The sequence below is a fragment of the Xiphophorus couchianus genome, chromosome 4, assembly GCF_001444195.1.
Source record: "Xiphophorus couchianus chromosome 4, X_couchianus-1.0, whole genome shotgun sequence".
NCBI lineage: Eukaryota > Metazoa > Chordata > Actinopteri > Cyprinodontiformes > Poeciliidae > Xiphophorus > Xiphophorus couchianus.
The window spans coordinates 25,358,639-25,376,214 of NC_040231.1; the positions used below are offsets into that span (position 1 = coordinate 25,358,639).

The 17,576-nt window shown below is 38.2% G+C and overlaps 2 protein-coding genes across 4 annotated transcripts in view; both read left to right on the plus strand.

Annotated features, from left to right (window-relative positions):
- Positions 1–2,017: 2,017 nt before the first annotated feature.
- LOC114143581 (mortality factor 4-like protein 1) lies at positions 2,018–10,785 on the plus strand. Of its 2 annotated transcripts, XM_028015741.1 has the most exons (12): positions 2,020–2,212; positions 2,634–2,680; positions 2,797–2,864; positions 2,977–3,063; positions 3,584–3,664; positions 4,228–4,253; positions 4,671–4,759; positions 6,278–6,379; positions 7,789–7,877; positions 8,410–8,582; positions 9,394–9,478; positions 9,971–10,785. In XM_028015741.1, the coding sequence occupies exons 1-12, from the start codon at positions 2,173–2,175 to the stop codon at positions 10,053–10,055; spliced, it is 972 nt and encodes a 323-aa protein (XP_027871542.1). In that variant the 5' UTR covers positions 2,020–2,172; the 3' UTR covers positions 10,056–10,785. The 2 variants fall into 2 exon arrangements, with proteins under 2 accessions (XP_027871543.1, XP_027871542.1); XM_028015742.1 differs by lacking the exon at positions 9,971–10,785 and having other exon boundaries at positions 2,018–2,212; positions 8,410–8,616.
- A 3,081-nt stretch (positions 10,786–13,866) lies between these two features.
- Positions 13,867–17,576, plus strand: part of uacab (uveal autoantigen with coiled-coil domains and ankyrin repeats b) — a 41,908-nt gene continuing 38,198 nt past the window's right edge. For both annotated transcript variants that reach the window (XM_028014346.1, XM_028014348.1), the window contains exon 1: positions 13,867–14,097. In XM_028014346.1, coding sequence (XP_027870147.1) covers positions 14,050–14,097 — 48 coding nt within the window. In that variant the 5' untranslated portion in view covers positions 13,867–14,049. The remainder of the gene's footprint in view (positions 14,098–17,576) is intronic.

Consider the following 17,576-nt stretch of genomic DNA (forward strand, 5'->3'; position numbering starts at 1 on the left):
CTTTTTCACAGACATTGTCCACAAATACCTAATTGAAGTAAATTTTGTGTGCACATTCGCCTTCCCAGAAACCTAAGACGTTTTTTAGCCCCCGTGACTTTATGCGACAGATATTCATCCCCTGGTTTTTCTCATGCAGGACCTCATCAATAATCCCCCCCAGAGGAATTGCATGAAGAGAACTCTTTCTGTGCGTACTCCACTTCTCCATCCACGGGTAAACACCATTTGAGAAGCTGAAAAGATGTTTACTGGTTTTGAAAGGATCATTCATTCCAAGCTATACATCCAATCCTCAGGGGATTTTAGAAGCCTCTGCAGCTGCCTCTTTTTTTTTTTTTTTTTGTTCATATCTTTATTTAAAAAATAAATAAATAAAAACCTGTATCTTCTGGCAGATTTAGCTTTCATCATTCTGAACACATGCCTTAATTTGAGTATTTCTTATGTAGGCTGTCGATTCTCAAACGCTAGTTTGAAGGCAGATTGTCAGTATTTCTGCGACAGCTGGCAACAAACACATGAATGACCACTTGATCCATTTGGAGGTCTGCCACCGCTATTTGGAAGAAATAACACAGACGTGAACTGCGATTCGTCTTGCATGATAATGTGACAGCTTCGTTTGCTCTGGGTTCATGAGAAATTTATGTAACCAGAAAAGGCCGAGAAGCTGTGACGTAATAAATCAACGTCTAGGTTGTCTTTCTTTAGGGCGCCGAAACCGCAAAGGGTCGATTTCATTCCCTTGCTTTCACATGCGCCACTTGATTTCCAGGCCAGATTTTCTCTCTTCAGACAGTCATCACTCTTAAAAAAGAAAAAAAAAAGGGAATACACAATTTGTTTTGGTCAAACTCAGATGCAATCACTGGAACGCCATAGAAGGAAAAGTATGTCCATGAAACGCAGGGCCTTTGGGACCTTTTTGTGATTTATGAGGTTATTATGCTGCTAATGCTGTTTGTCGAGGACTCTTAGGGTCACATCTCTAAATTGTACTTTGAAGCGTTTAGTTTTTCAGGATTTGTCTTTATTTTTTTAAACCATAGTTATCAAATCATTTCAAGTAAAAAAAGCAAATGATCAAATAGTTTGTAGGAGCAGCTATTTTACATATTAAAATATTTTATGTCACTGCCTGCTATAGCAACTCCACACACACTTAAATCTGTCTGTCCATGTTTTAGTAGCAAATATTGTATGAATGTGTTATAAGGCTGAATTATTGTGATTCTTTATTTACAGGAGACCTATAAAAATCCAATAAAAGGCCTGCAGCTTATCTGAAGTACTGTGTTAAGACTTCTGGTGAAATTAACTGAGTGATTATTTTACAATAATCTGGATTTTCTTTTTATGATAACATAAAATTTCAAATCGCTCTCCTCACTCAATAATTGAGCTCCACTATATAGCCTAGAACAGTTTTGCTCCCAAAACTTAACACTCTACTCTTAGACTGCAAGTTTACAGGTAGATCTTTTATCACAAGCTCCTCTCCCATGGAAGTGAGTCCCAGTTATTGTCTATGAGGTAAAGGCTGGCTATAACACTCGGCTTTGCACTTTTGTTAAAAATTTAAAAAGCTTGTAGTTACAGTGGCATGTTACCCTGAACTATATGCTTATGCTGCTTTTGGCTCCTGGAGTAAATACTGACCACTTTTCCATTTCTCTCCAGTTACGCATGATTTCCAGTACTTTCCAACATTCACTTTGTCATTTCTTTCTGCCCTTTTCATAGAAGTTACACTTGACCTAGTGATTCCACGTTTGACAGTTTCATCTTATTTTTTTAACAAGCTTTATGGCCCCAATTTAGCTCCATATTTGACTTCCGTCGGCCCCAGACATTGTCGTTATTGACTTTTCAAGCACTGGATAAAAATGCCAAGTTGTGCTGCATTGAATCCGCTCCATCAGCGACATAGCATCTCACGCGTTCGTCCTTGAAGCAAATCTCATGACAGTCTTTTATTTCGTCGGAGTTTTAGGCGGAGCACCTGAACGCACCACGGCTTCGACTGCTCCACCGTGGTCAGGTGACCCGCAGCAGTAAAGCTGATCTCTGGCTTCTTCCTCGATGTCGGAGGGGAGTGCGTCTGGAGGAAATGGGTTCTGGCAATGCTCGAGTTTGATCACTCAGAGATCCGACCAGCTGAGTCTGTGAATGGCGCCAAAACAGGACCCTAAGCAGAAATTTCAAGAAGGTTGGTGTGTGTGTGTGTGTGTGAATGGGGGATAACACGAATGGAGGCTGTGAATGTCTGGAGGAAGGGGGCGGGTTTGTTATTGTTGTTTTTATTCTGCTGGAGCAGCTCCCCAGGAAGGGACAGAAAAAGGCTTCGTTACAGCTTTTAGTTGAAATAATCCGATTAAAATCTTCCTAAGGATGGATTTTTTGTTGTTGTGAATCGTTTTAAAATGGAGGCATTTAAACGTAAATTCCCCGAGGAAAGAGAGAGGGTGGATTGTATCTATAAATTGGCACACAGTGGATGATGATGCATCAATCAGCTGGCACGAAATCTGGTGCACAGCATAATAGCTAAATAGAAAATGCAGGTTTTAAGCACACATGTTCGTTTATTTGTGCGTGTGTGTGTGATGATGATTTTCTCTCCTTTCCAGGTGAAAGAGTCCTGTGCTTTCATGGGCCACTGCTCTATGAGGCAAAGGTTTGTCTCCCTGAAGGGGTTCTGGATGTTATTATCTGTTTTCTTCATGTAAAAAAAAAAAAGCAAATATCTGGCACCAACTTAACAGGAATGTGTTTGCATTTCTTGCTTTCCAGTGTGTCAAAATCAACGTAAAGGACAAGCAGATAAAATACTTCATTCACTACAGCGGCTGGAACAAAAAGTGAGCAGCCTGATGTTATCTTTTCTTCTAACAAGTGCTGCTGTTTGAGTTATTTTGTCCGTCAGAGAGCGCTTGTGTTGCATGTCTCATATTTTTTACACATTTTTTGCAGCTGGGATGAATGGGTTCCTGAAAGCAGAGTTCTCAAATATGTGGACAGCAACCTTGCAAAACAAAGAGAGCTTCAAAAGGCCAATCAGTGAGTTGATGCTTTCGTACACAGAACTGTGGGTTTTACCAGACGTCTCTCTCTCTCTGTTTTTGTATGAACAGAATTTCAACAGTGTTATACAGCATATCCACAACTATTTGTACACTGCTGACTTTGTACGAGTGCCTTTTACCTCTACGGCGGCCATTAGTCTTCCCCTGGAACATTTCACAAGGTTGCAGCAAACAGCGAGAGAGGGGGGGAATCTTTGACCTTTCCTTTTGCACAGTCTCTCAAAATCCTTAGTCCTGGTTTATGCTCTCTTCTCTTCAACTCACTCCCACAAGTTTTCTATTGGATTAATGCTCAGGAGCTGAAATAGCATTTTAAGATTAGTTTGAGCTCTGTGAACAGTTTTCCTGTTTGTTCGACTGTACTGTACTGTATGTTATGGAATATTATCCTGCTGGGAAACCCGTAATGATCATGATGCTGCATATACAGTATGTATACATGTCTGCAGTGCGGTACATTCCTGATAACTATTTCTGTCTTCCTTCTTTTTCAGGGATCATTATGTTGAGGGAAAGATGAGGGGTTTAGCACCAAGCAAGAAGATTGCTGCTGTGCAGCAAAAACATGTCGATCTGTAAGTTTACTTACTTAAGTTTGCTTAGTTTTTTGTTTCATGCTTTCCTGTACGTATGCTTGAGGACAAATGCCGTCATCCTAGATATGGAAGTTCTAAGTATATGTACTATAAAAGTACTATTTTCCTGTTCATGCATGTACATGCGCATCCTCTTCCTCCTGTCAGAGTAATGTCATCGTCATAGTATCTCAATGTACTGCACATTCTACACAATCTTGTGCATTGCATAATTTAATTTGGACTGTTTATTAGAATTGTATCTTTCGTTTTACTGACTCTGATTAGTTAGCGGTTTGTACAGAAAACTCAACAGTCACTTGAAAGAAGAGGAAACTATTTAAAAAATGTAGATAGGGCCTAACCAGCTTTTTCTCCTGTCGTTTGTTGCGGTTGATATCAGATCTATCAAAAACCAAATTGTTCAAAGATGAAATTTTTTAAAAGCTTTAACTCTAAATGAGATAATAAACGTCTATGTTATGCAGCTTTTGTTGAATCCTAAAAGATCCGTTTGTGTGTCACACTGAGTGTCGTTCATATTTATGTTTCATCCATTTTAGGAAAATTAAAAAGGCAAAACAGAAAAGTGAGTAAAATATTTTGACATATTTGTGATTAGCTTTTAACTGAGTTTGATAGTTTGTTGTAATCCATGGATGTTTTTGCCAAAAGTATAAATATAAAGTGATCGAGATGCATAAATGTTTTACGTCGTTTAGACACATGCCACTAAGATGGTTTTAGGTAAAACTTACCAAAAACCTTTTTTACATTTTTAATTTAAGCAAAAGGAAACAATGTCATGGTTTATTCCTTTGGAAGTGTGTGTTTCTGAAGACACTGTAACTGTGTGAAAATAACAGTAAATGTGTGTAAGCGACAGAAAATTTATATAGTAAATAGCCAAATGAGATGCTGTACACTTGAGAAGCTGTATTTTACGATCAAAAGTGATTTAATAGTGATTGTACCAACATTTAAACACACTTCATGTGTTGTCCAGTCCCTGGATCGGGCGAAGGCACCAGCAGTGGCGAAACACCCCAGGCACCACGGAAGAAACGAGCGCGGGTCGACCCAACTGTCGAGTGTGTACGTATCCTCACCTACTGGGGAATCTTCTTGGGTTTACGTCTTTTTACTGTGATTACACAGACAAGTCATTTTGTCAGTCAACACTTGTTTTAGCATTTTTCTTCTGGTTCTTTGTAATCAATGGCAAAAAGCAAGCATATCTCTTCTTTTCTAAACCACAGTAATAACCATCTGTTGAATCAGATATTTGCAGTAATAATTTAGCAGAACCTTCTATCGTCTTTAACTCCGTGTGCCTCTTTAGACGTTGACGATATAGCGTCAAAGCATTTCGCCCAGCATATGGCTGGGTTTTTGTTGGAGCCATTTTAGCATCTTTAGTATTTTTTTATTTTTTGCTAAATTTCTATTGTAGCTTTTCAGCAATGTTTGAGGTTGTTGTTTTATTGCGTTAAATCTTTTTAGTTGAGCTTCACTTGTTGAAGCGATGACCTCACACAGTAGGGTTGTTGTGGGATTTTAAATTGAAGCTGAGAAACAAGTAGGGAGAAATGTATAGTATTAGCAAAAAATATTACTAAAATAAAATATTAGTGGCCATAATAGCAATATTAATACCAGATATCCATATTGACCCACAAGTTCATATCGGTGCATCCCCAGTCCTGTGGATCAAAATTAAACCCAAAGCATTACCCTCCCAACACCATGCTTTACAGTTGGCATGAGAGCTTTATTCTTCTGTGATTTTTGTTTTTTTTAGGTAGGTTTCACCATCAGATTACCTTTCTCACAATTATTGCTGATGTCTTTCCATCTCGGCCAGGTGAAAACCCACTGAATTCTCCAGAGTAGAGTAGAGTAGCAGAGTTATTGATCAGTTAGTCAAATAAATGCTTTCGCAAATTTAAATTCAAGAAACAATTTTAGGCTTTTCTTACCCCGCCCTTACAATTTAATTGTGGTTTTTGTAAAGTAAATAATGATGCAAAGTAATAAGTTATTTTGTTTGTGTGGCTTTCTTTTCTCTACCCAGTGTTATGGACGAGTTAAAAAAAAATAGATGATTTATTTTAAAGGTATTTTCAGTATGTTTTACCTCATCTTGTCTTGGTGATGTGACTAACGACCCTGTCAACTATGTATAGTCTGACCTTTTATCAGATGTGAGAAAAAGGGAAACATCCTAGTTTAACAGTTCAGTTGACTTATTTTCCCCTTCATTAATATAATTCAAGACATGGGTCTTACTCTCTGCAAACAGAATACACTGAACTGTTTGTGAAATTGTCCTTTTGTGTAACTGATGCTAATTGCGGGGATCAATGGGTTGAGTTGTGTGGCCTTTTGTTGCCATTTGCAGTCGGATGCCAGTATTTGACTCAGGTCAGGTGGAATATGTTTTTGTTTTGTTTTGTTTTTTTGCTCATAAGAAATCATGTCATCCTTCCTGGATGAAAAGTCGGTGAAAAGGAAGAACCTCCTCTGTCTCTTGCTGTTTTCAGCGTAAATTTAATTGAAATCTTTAAATGTATTGCAACAGCATTCAATTAGAAGAGGCGTGTGTTTACCCAGGAGGAAATGTTTGCGAACCGTGTGGAGGTGAAGGTGAAGATTCCCGAGGAGCTGAAACCTTGGCTGGTGGACGACTGGGACCTCATCACACGACAGAAACAGGTGTGAAGAAAAACACACACAAACACACCCACACCCACACCCACAAAACACCCTGTAACAAGCTTCCTGTCTTACACTTCAGCTCAGGAATTGCCTGCCTTCACAATGAGAAAAATATCAGAGCTGCACAAAAAATAACAACAATAATAGGTGTGCTGTCTTGCTGCTATAATCTTCCTGAGAGAAATGAAATGACATATTTGCCAACCTTTATCAAGTGAAGCAGACAGTGGATTATAGCTGAGATCTGCACAACTCTGCCGTTTCTAATACTGCATTTGATTGCAGAAAGTCCACAGGGCTCTAAGCTCATCCCACCAGTCGACTCACAAATGATGTTATGACGATGCAAAACAACAATATGGCTTCAATGTGAAAAGTACGAGAAATATGCTTTCTTAATGACAGATGGTGTTGGGTGTCAAAAAATATCTCACCAGCTCTCATCAGGTCTGAAAAAAGTTGCTTTTCTCAACCTAAAATAAACAACACGTTACCAAACAATCTCTCTTATTTTTTTCTTTCCTTTTTGACCAAGCAGAACCAGTTGAAAGCATGAAAAACAAAACCTGACTTCCATGATTTCATAAAAATTAAGAGCTTAAATTGCACCCAAGTGTAAACATCTCTATAAAGCAACATCCTTTGTCTTGATGTTGGTTTGCTTAAGCATATAGTCAAGAGCGAAAACTTGGACGGTCTTAGAGAATGCTGCTCATCAGACCAGGAAGGGTTACATCCCAACCCGTTTGTGCTCCGTCGTTCTGCTCTGAGAGTTCATTCAAGCGGAAATCATTAGAAACGGTTTCCAATCTCCCCAGGAGTACATGTTCCACCGGGTTCAGCTGGAGGTCAGACTGTGCAGTTTTCAGGAAGCTTCGTAACAACCTAAGAGCTCCATCCCGGATTCGATTGGCTTTTAAATGTTAAGGTTCGTGACCATGTGGTGGAGAAAAAAAAAAAAAAAAAAGAGTCTGGAAGGAGAAGGTCTTGTCACACCGGATACAATACAGCAGCATGTCTTTGGTTTGCAAGGTTGAGTCATCAAACTAAAAACTTGGAACAATTTTCCGACATAAATCAGTGTTTTGAGAGAAAAAGGAAACCAGTAAAGGAGATATGCTAATTCATCTGTCTGACTCGTTAAGTCGGCAGTCGGCTGCCACTCTCTTTTTATCCATACCCTCTTTTTCTTCTTCTTGCCTCATTCTTCTTTCTCCATAACAACAAGGAGATTTTGTGTCCTAAGTTATAAAGAAAATGGAAAACTAAAGCAATTAAGGTCCAACCTGAACGACTGAGATTCTCAGGAAATGTTATAATTACGCACCAAAATGAACCGTGAACACAGCTATGCATCATGACCCTCAGTTTTGAACAGAAAGCATTTATTGTTTTCTTCCTTCCAGTTATTTCATTTGCCTGCTAAGAAGAGCGTGGAGGTGATCTTGGAGGACTATGCAAACTACAAGAAATCAAAAGGAAACTCCGACAACAAGTAAGACGCTCCCCCCCTGCCCACCTGATGTTTTCTGACTGTCTAAAGACAAGAGACATCAACATCCTGTCAGCCTTGCTTCATGTGTCCACCTCATTACACCGCCTGTCACATAATGTGTTTTCCACATTAGCGTCCTTACTTTCCTCCTCCGAACCCACTTTACGAGCAGTTTTATTGCTCTTTGTTGCACTTTACGCCAGGAGGAGGTTTGCTTGTGCTCATCGTGTTCAGTTGCCTCAACTATAATTGCACTTCACGTGGATTGAATTTAAAATGCCATAACAAAAATATTTTCTTCTCTTTAGCTTGTTTACAGGCATTGGTGTATTTTATTTTATTTTATTTTTTTCACGTCTTCCAGTCTTTCTCCTGGTTTCTTTAAGTGCATTAAAATGGGATAATAATGGAGGAGGTTTGAGCTCAAAAGCGATAACTTATTCTCTTGAAGGCTGCATTTCATCCCCGGACTTTGACTGGATGCTTTTGAGGTGCCCTTTGGTGCAACGGATTCCCTCTTCTTCTCCTGCAGGGAGTACGCCGTGAACGAGGTGGTTGCCGGGATCCGGGAGTACTTCAACGTCATGCTGGGCACTCAGCTGCTTTACAAGTTCGAGAGGCCGCAGTACGCCGACATCCTGTCTGAGCGCCCGGACGTGCCGATGTCTCAGATGTACGGAGCTCCACACCTGCTGCGTCTGTTTGGTGCGTCCGAACGAAAAGCACCGAAGTGAAAACGGTTAATATTATCACAGGGTGAACATTTCACTGAGAGACACGCTAATGTTTGATTTTAGGTCACTTGACAAGTGTATTTTCTTTGTTATAAGCTGAACCGCCTTTCTAGTAGTAGCCTGTTTGTCTTTGCACAAACTTAATCAGAGATAAACCAAAATCATCACTATAAATCAAAACTCATAGAAAGAGTCATCTTGCAGCCCTGTAGCGTTACATAATAAAACAGCCATGTCGTGTAAATGCTATTTAACTTTTTTTGAAATCTTGAACCCGCATGTAAGATTTGAAACATCTGATTGGTTTCCTTTTGCAGCCAGGTTATTTCAGACCAATAAGCTTTACTTGATCAGTTGATTATGTTCACTGGCTTTGATGGGAAACGCTTTCTGATTTTAAAAATAATTATCATAATTTGCTGAAGCAATTTACTTTTGTAAATTAGGCAGAAATATTGATTCATCACTTGTCCAACTACGTGTATGAAATTATTTATGCACTTGTATCCAAATATTTCAAGCTACGTTTCACATTTAGCCAATATAATAACCATGACAGTAATTTAGATTTTACAAGCGGATAAGCAAATAAATTAGGCTACATCAAACCTTAGGAATGAATTATTTGGGTTTATTTTTTTCGTTTGATCTGTTCCTATTCCTGATTTCACACATGTAACGTGGTAGCTTTAACCTGCTTTACTTCTTAATATTGTTTATAGTAAGAATTAAAAGCATAAATTAAGAACAAATTTTCTGCTCCTCCTCTCATTCATCAACAGTTCGTATCGGAGCCATGTTGGCATACACTTTACTGGACGAGAAGAGTCTGGCCCTGCTGCTCAATTACCTGCAAGATTTCCTCAAGTAAGCTCTGCCTCCCAGCCCTGCACAACAGACTCCATGTCATGTTTGTCTCATTCTCAGATGACTAGTTTCTTCCTTCCACTTTCATATTAGTGCAGCCACGCTTGGCGGAAATGCTTTGAAACGAAGGCTATGAAATCGATTTTTCTGCTCAGGAAGCGGCTCTCTTTTTTATTTTGTGTTTTTTTTTTTTTAAATCAGAATGGCTTTAACAGTAGCTGCAACTTACTGCACATGAACCGCTGCGTGGAGATTTAAGACAGAATATGTAGATTGTTCATTGCAGATTATTTGTTTTTGCTTAATTCAGTAACCTGCATGAGTTCTGAATAAAAACGTCAATATGTCCAACACAAAAACACAAGCACAGTTTAAAAATGACGTTTTGCTTGATGTGGATTTCGTTGATGTTTGTGAGCCAGTGCCTTTCTGCAAGCTGTCTGCCGCAGCAGATTCCACCTTGCTCCACTGTTGTGACCACTGTTTCTCCAGGTATCTGGTGAAGAACTCGGCCAGCCTCTTCAGCGCCAGCGACTACGAGGTCGCCCCCCCTGAGTACCACCGGAAAGCTGTGTGAGAGCTCTCAGCAACGCAGCGCTCTGAGCGAGACACATCACCACCCTGTCAGGCCACAAGTAAAAATAACCATTAGTTCAGTTTGGATTGAAGATTCGGATTAACTTTTTCACTTCGGCTGACATGTTTCGTCTGAAAAGATCTTAGGCGCTCGTGACAGTTTGCAGGGGGAGAAAATATAACCTGCTTTTGATATCACTTTGTTTAAAAAGAGACAAAATAAACTGTTTCACAGTCATTTCAACAGCCAACTTTATCCTATTTTTGGTCTTTTTTTTCAGCAGAGGTGCCTGTTACTCTTGCATGCTTATCATTATTTATGCTTCTTTGGACACTTGAGCTGTGAATCGATGCTGAACTGCAAGGTTAGCAGCCAAACAATAAACATGTTTGTATGTTGTGCATTTACATAAATTTGTTAAAATGAAAGAAAAAAAGAAGAAAAAGTTGTTTAAAAACTTCCAAATTGTTTACGGTGTCTGCAAAGGTTACGTCTTTAAATGATTTGATGTTGTTATTGTTCTTTAAAGATGCAATAAGTTAAAAGTCATCTTCTGAAAACAACAGAAACTCCTCTCTGCTTTAGTATATATCAAACCTCTAAGATTTGTTTTGTAAAAAATTGCTTTTATATTTATCTGAATCAACAATATGCTGATAAGGGTTTTTTTTCTGATGCAAATGTGAGTTTATTTAAAAAAGCTAATTAAATTCACAGTGTGTAAATGTCATCTTTTCATGCCTTTTTAATTATGTTGCAATCATAAAACCTGTTTAATTTACCCATGTTTAACACTGTCACTCAACGCACAATGGGCTACATTTATTCTCTAAATACCCTGTGATAAATCTAAATAAATAATGATGGATGAATTATTAAATAATAATTACAGTATTCAACAGCAGTCTGGTTGTTATAACCCAGCACAGCTGGAGTCAGAAGACTTACAATAAGCAACCAGCTGAACCCCTGATTCATTTGATTAATGAAAGCACAATGATTTACCAGTTAAAAAATGTCCAGAATATTAAAAAATAAAGCTAAACATATGATGTTGATTTTGAATTGGATAGGTGGAGTGGATTTTGTCTTGAAAGAGTTAAAGGCGGCTCAATTACAGTAAAAGAAAAATGTTTCCCTTATAGCGCGATATGTAACACAACACCAGGGGGCAGCATTTCTCTCTAGTTTTATCTGAATCCCTTAAAAATCGTTTTTGGTTTTAACCCACTACTTTGGAGGTTTCTGTTTGCATATAATTGATAAAGTAATTAAATGTTCCCAGAGTTTAAACAAAGCAAACAAGGCACAAGAGGATGTGCGCAGTTGTTGCTAAAAAGAAGGAAACCTGGAGGAATGTGTTTTAAAAGCAAATAGCAGCAACTGACCATACATTTTTAGAGCTGCAAAACACTAAAATTGTGTGAAAATTGTTTTTCACTCTAAATATTTGCTTTTTTCTTTTTATTGTTGGTTTGTAACTCAATGCATACACATACACACACACAAAAATGTTTGGAAACACCAAGTCAGTCATTTCCCTCATTTTATATTAATTAGTGGTACATTTTTTATTACTGGAAAGCCTGATCAGACACCTTTACTACAAGGTATAACGTGTAAACATGATGCATCTGTGAAATGAGCGACACAGCAAAAATGTTTGCTGGTGTGCCACCTCCTCTCACCACCCTACATTCAAAAAGTGCTAAAAACCCTTATTGAAATTCTCCTGCTGCTACTCTTTCTCATTTAGAGCTTCAAGGGCTGTCAGGTTTGTGCCAGTCACAGGTATAATAGGTGCCTGATTTAGCAGTTGTCTCCACGGATCCTGCAACTTTGATGAGTTTGTGTGTGCTTCAAGCATCAGCATGCCACAACGTTGTCCCTTCAAGGCGAGGCCAGTGCAACAGGAAGACTAGAAGCTGGTGTTCTCCTGCAGAGTGGCCGTATTATTTCGTGACAGCCCTTGTTCCATTTCTAAACTTCTGACCAAGTTTTGTGAGAGTGGTGAAGATAAAGGCAAACCACAAGACGGTCCATCTTTTCGGAGTTGTTTTCCAGGAAAGCCTGAGGACACTGAGATTTGGAAAACCCTACCACAGACAAAATCTCTTATCACACTGCACAAGGCCGCGAGGAAGCCTGCACGAGTGTCCTTTAGCGTCTGACTTGTTTATGCAGGTTTGTACAGCACTGACAGTGGAACTTAAGAGATAAATAAACGTTCTGCCTGCAGAAGCTGGACGGCAGAACACAGAGAAGATAACGCTGCATGTTGCTGCACAGATTGCGTTTGTGTTTGTACTTTCAATGGAGGCAGTGAAGAAGACAAAACAGAATTTGATGCATTGACAACAATCGCCACACCGATATATCGGAATGACAATGTTTTAATCCCTTGTGCAGGTTCTGGACCCTTGCACTATCCTACAGTGTGAAAATGGGCAATGTATGTGTCATTACCCGGGGATGTGCAATCATCAAGGTCAGCCTGCATCTGAAAAAGATTGAATACTATCAGAATTACGTTGAAGGATATTTTAGCACAATTTTATCTACATATTTACTGTGTTGCTTATTCCAAGAGTATGAGAGTTTTATAAGTTGTACCTGATTGTGAAGGTGACTAATCGCTCTTTCAAGCTAAATAAATACATCTAAAGGTATAAATGATGACCTGTAATTACATTTCTAGACATTTTTATGTTCAGTAATGGAAACCCAGCTATAATAGACTGATAAAATGTAAACACATATTGATCAATATTTTAAAATTACCTCATACCCTTAGTCAAAATTGTACTCTACTATGGAAATGTTTGGAAAGAATCCTGTATAAAATACAATTGTCCACCTTTGAAATTATGCAGAAAGATGTTTTATTGTTGTTTTATTTTTAAAACATAGCCTTCATTTCTTCTTCATCTGTTGCAAAAGTAAAACATGAGATTTTGAAGGGTTTTAACACAGAGTAACTGCAAAAAGAAGAAATAAAACAACTTACAAAGCATTGCAAAAAAATCTAAGTCAGTGGTTCAAATAAAAATGATAAATTGATGCAGAAGAAAAACCTTGAAGAAAGAAAGAAAAAAAAACCAAGAATAAACAACCTGGTCAAACTTTATGCCATTGGCATTAACACAGTCACAGTTATCAAAAACTAAAGAAAGTAGGCTATAGGAAAAGTATGCCATTGTCTAAAAATTAGCAGAATTATATGGCTTAGTTCACAAATCAGACGTTTGGACTATTTTACGTTATAAAACTTCTATTATACGTGGTCTGTAAAACATTTAGTGAAAATCTTTCTTATATAGCTATCTTCCTGTCCAAGAATTAAAAAAATAGTTGTATGTGTGTTACATTTCATTTATATGGTCTTAAGAAGCCATATTTCATTAGCAAATGATAACGTGTTACGATTCAATCAAATATTTTTATCTGTTTAAGCTCTGTTGATAGATTCTTGCTTAAGTGATCATAAAACATGATTGTATATGCTTTATTTGGATAAAAGCCCTGAGAACAGTCACCTAGTTTAATATAATCCCAAATAAGTTATTTTGTATAGGTGGTGAAACAAAACACTTAAGAATTTCTTTTTTTTATGTGCGGATGATGACAGTAGTCGGGGTGTTTCTGTTTTAGGTAAACCTGCTAACATTTTTCCTTGTTCTGTCCCAGGACGTCTTCAACGTTTCCCAACTGCACAACACAGGGAAGTCCCGCCCCCTGAGAGCTCCTATTGGATGAGCTGCCAACTGCTGTGCTCATTCCCGTTTTGATTGGATGAGCAGGTTGTCACGCGAACTGTAACCAGCGTTTGCAGTTAAAAGCGTCAGGTGAAACTCGGCTTGTGAAGACGAGGGAACAGATACAAAAAAAAAAGAAGAAACTTTACTGGTTCGAAACTTTTAGGTCAGTTTGCGTTATATTTATGAACTTTAGCGGTGGAGAATACTTTTAATATCACAGACAAGCACGTTACAAGATGAAGAGCTTCATAAATCGACGGAAAAAACACGAAGTTACCATCACAGTAAGTTTGGATACTTTGGTTTTGCTAATACCCCTGGTTTTATCGCTGAACTCAGGCTAGTTTTGAGCTGAACAACGCTACTCTTGTCAGACGTTGTGTTTCTACACCGGGGGTTATTATCTGTAACTCTGGCCTCCCCCTTCCTAGCGACCACATTATCCACGGTCACGTTCCCACGGTGGTTGCGGTCTGGTTGGGAAAACTCTTTAAGCACCTGCAGCTCCGCACGAGATGCGGATGTGGAAAGGTACATTTTTGAAATACCCTGCACGGATTTGGGTCAGCGTATCTTTGACCTGTTGACTCTTTCTTCACCGCTGGACCATGCTGTTGGTAATCACGGAGTGCAGGTTAAAAACAAAGTCGAGGTTTATTACAGGTCAAATCAATGCGCCTGTTGTTATCGTAGAAACTTTCACAACTCACACGGTCCAATAGTTCGGACAAATCTCTTGGTTCTTTTGACATTTTGCCCTTTATTGAACTCAGCATCAACTATAAGAAGTGACCCTCTTTAGTATGTTATATTTATGTTTTTTTTCTTGCTTTCCATTTTTGCTATCTACTCAGACATAACATTTGTGAAGAAAACATGATCACATTAAACCCAATTTAGTTTTAATTTCACACAGACTGTCTTTATCATACTCTTCTGCATTTTTGAAATTATTTAGAGATGGCATACTGATAACTAAACGTGAAAAGAAGACAGCTGAATATTCAGTTTAATTTAGATTTGAATCACTAACAATACAACATATCTTCGGTTTAAATATGTGAAGATCTGAGTTTTCCTGGCCTACACTTATTTCCATTTTTCTTCTATCTCCGTTTTCCTGATTCGGATGAATGTTTTCGAAGGACTATGACCTTCGAAAACATGAATGTATCCATGTGCTCCAAGGCACCATGGATACATCCAAGTCCTTCCAGGAATGTTATTCTTCTTGCCTGTCTAAAATATGTCCTTGTACAAAATGCTGACACCTATAGGTGCGCTACCGAATGTATAGTTTACTTGCGAGCCGTAAAAACTGAATTAATGGAAAAAATGAAGGAAACACAAGATTTACGAAGGCAAACATAGTATGTCCCCAACTATAAGCTATCTATGTCATTTATAATCAAGCTTAAAGTAGGCAGCTGTTTGATTTATAGACCAATACTGGCTTAGTTTCATACTTTGGATGTATTTAATGAACAGCAAAATAATATTCTGGTGGGTTTTTTTTTTGTTTTGTAATGTCTGTCAGAGGAAACCAGTGGATTTAATCAAATCTTTAGACTTCAGATTTTATTCCCTGTAGGAAAAATCTTTTTCCCCAGACCATCCCCTGTATTCACACCACCAAATAGACAGCAACATATAGTGTGGGGCAAAACATAACACCTCCACACAAGGTAACATAAAAAAAATGCTCTTCCTCGTTCTGAACAAATATAAGGCAACAGTGGAGAGGAACAACTCTCTTTTACCAGGAAGAAACCTGCATTTTACTATGAGCTGGAGGAAAAAACAGGTTAATATCTGCAATAAATGCAAATAATTTACAAGTAGAGAGTAAATATGGCATATAAAGCCAAGTTCTTAACAGCATTTCAAAAGTATTTACTGGCAAATATCATCTGTTGGTGAAATAACAATATGCCAAAAAAAAAAAAAAAACCACACACAATTGACTCCAAATTCCACTGAACTGAAAACTGCGTTTCTGCACCAGAAACCACAAAATCCAGACATTTCAGCATTTCTAGTAAACGACTCTCGGGGCTCCAAGGCACCTTGGATACATCCAGATCCTTCCAGGAATGTTATTCTTCTTGCCTGTCTAAAATATGTCCTTGTACAAAATGCTGACACCTATAGGTGCGCTCCGAATGTATAGTTTACTTGCGAACCGTAAAAACTGAATTAATTCTTGATTGTTTAGCTTGGTCTCTAAACTTTATTTAACAGAGAGTCATTATAATTCTCCACAGTCTGACTTGGCGTGGGAGTTTTGGCACTACACACTGCTTCCTCTGACCAGGATTACCATGAAAAAGACATGGAGCCCATAAGATCTTTGTTTGGCAAACTGTCAGGCCTCATTCTGCTTAAAAGGGAAAAGCAGCCATTCAATATATATATTTTTTTATTTCTTTTTACCTGCAGTGATAGCCGTCTCGCTACCTCTGAGAAATGCAGAGGATACCATTTTAAAAATCAAGAGGAAAAAAGAAAACCAACTTATTTCCCAGCAGTATTTTACAGGGACCACCAGAAAAAAAAAGTTCATGGTAAGCTGTGTTGCGGAAACAGATGTGACATTTTGCTCAGGTTTGTGCAGAGATTTCATAAGGGCCGTTTTATTCCCCCGTGAAGGTGAGATACCCCCCCCCCAAAAAACCCAAACAAACAAAAAAAAACCCTCAAGCACACGGACAGAAATGAAGGCACTTTTAAATGTGAAGAAAGAGGTGCTGCTGTACCTTATTGAAAACTGATATGCTGCCAATTGTAAAGAGCATAGTTGTCATACAATGCATTGTGACTCATCACTTTTGATCTATTTCTATCAGAAAACCTTTTCTATTCCTGTGCATCACAGCCATAAATCAACTTTGAAGCTGGGAGAAATTAAGTTTCATTGGAAATATGTTGGATGACAGTTGGGCCATTGTGATTGTAAGGCACATAACCTATTCCTGCTGGGCAAATTATGAAAACATCAGCATTTTTGGACTGGGAGTGGTTTGAGCAAATGGAAAAGAAACTTGGAGGAATTGCAAAGTGTTGTGTGAAAACATTCAACTTTACCAACTGTAGTTTGTGTTGAGTTCAGCCTAAAGTATTTGGTGATTAATTTACCTGTGTACCTATCCATACTTTCAAGTCACATCTCTATCCTTCGTTTAACTTGGGTTTTATTGTGTTCTTTGTTTTTGAATCACCGTGTGCAAGTAATGCTTTGCTAAAACCCTATTTTAGCAAAGGAATGCCAACTATGCCCTCATACGCCCTTTTAAAAGAGCTAAAAAACAAAGCTGAATATCTAGCAGTCTGAATACAAAATACCAAGGTATTCTTCTAATACCGGCTGCGGATTTGATAGAATGAGAGCTTGTTGGTTTCTGTTCACTCAGGTTTCTGTTTTTTCTTTTGTGTGTGAGGCCTTTTATTCTAGAAAGCCTCTCATGTGTTTCGCCATTTGAATCTGCTCTTTTTTGTAAAGGAAACATTTCTCGCTTGAAAAAGTTGAAGATGACTGCAAATGCTGTTTTCATATTTTGAGTTTGTTCATGTTTTTAGATAAGCATTGAATGTAATTATTTAAAAAAAAAAACGTGTTCAATACCTTCAGATAATGCAACAGAACATCTTAAAGTGTCTTGTTTCTCTTAGATTTTAGTTTTCTTCAACTTAACACGTGGCTCAGTTGAATTGGAATTGAAATGAAAATTGATTTGTTCAAAGGACTTATCGGCATCAAAGCAAC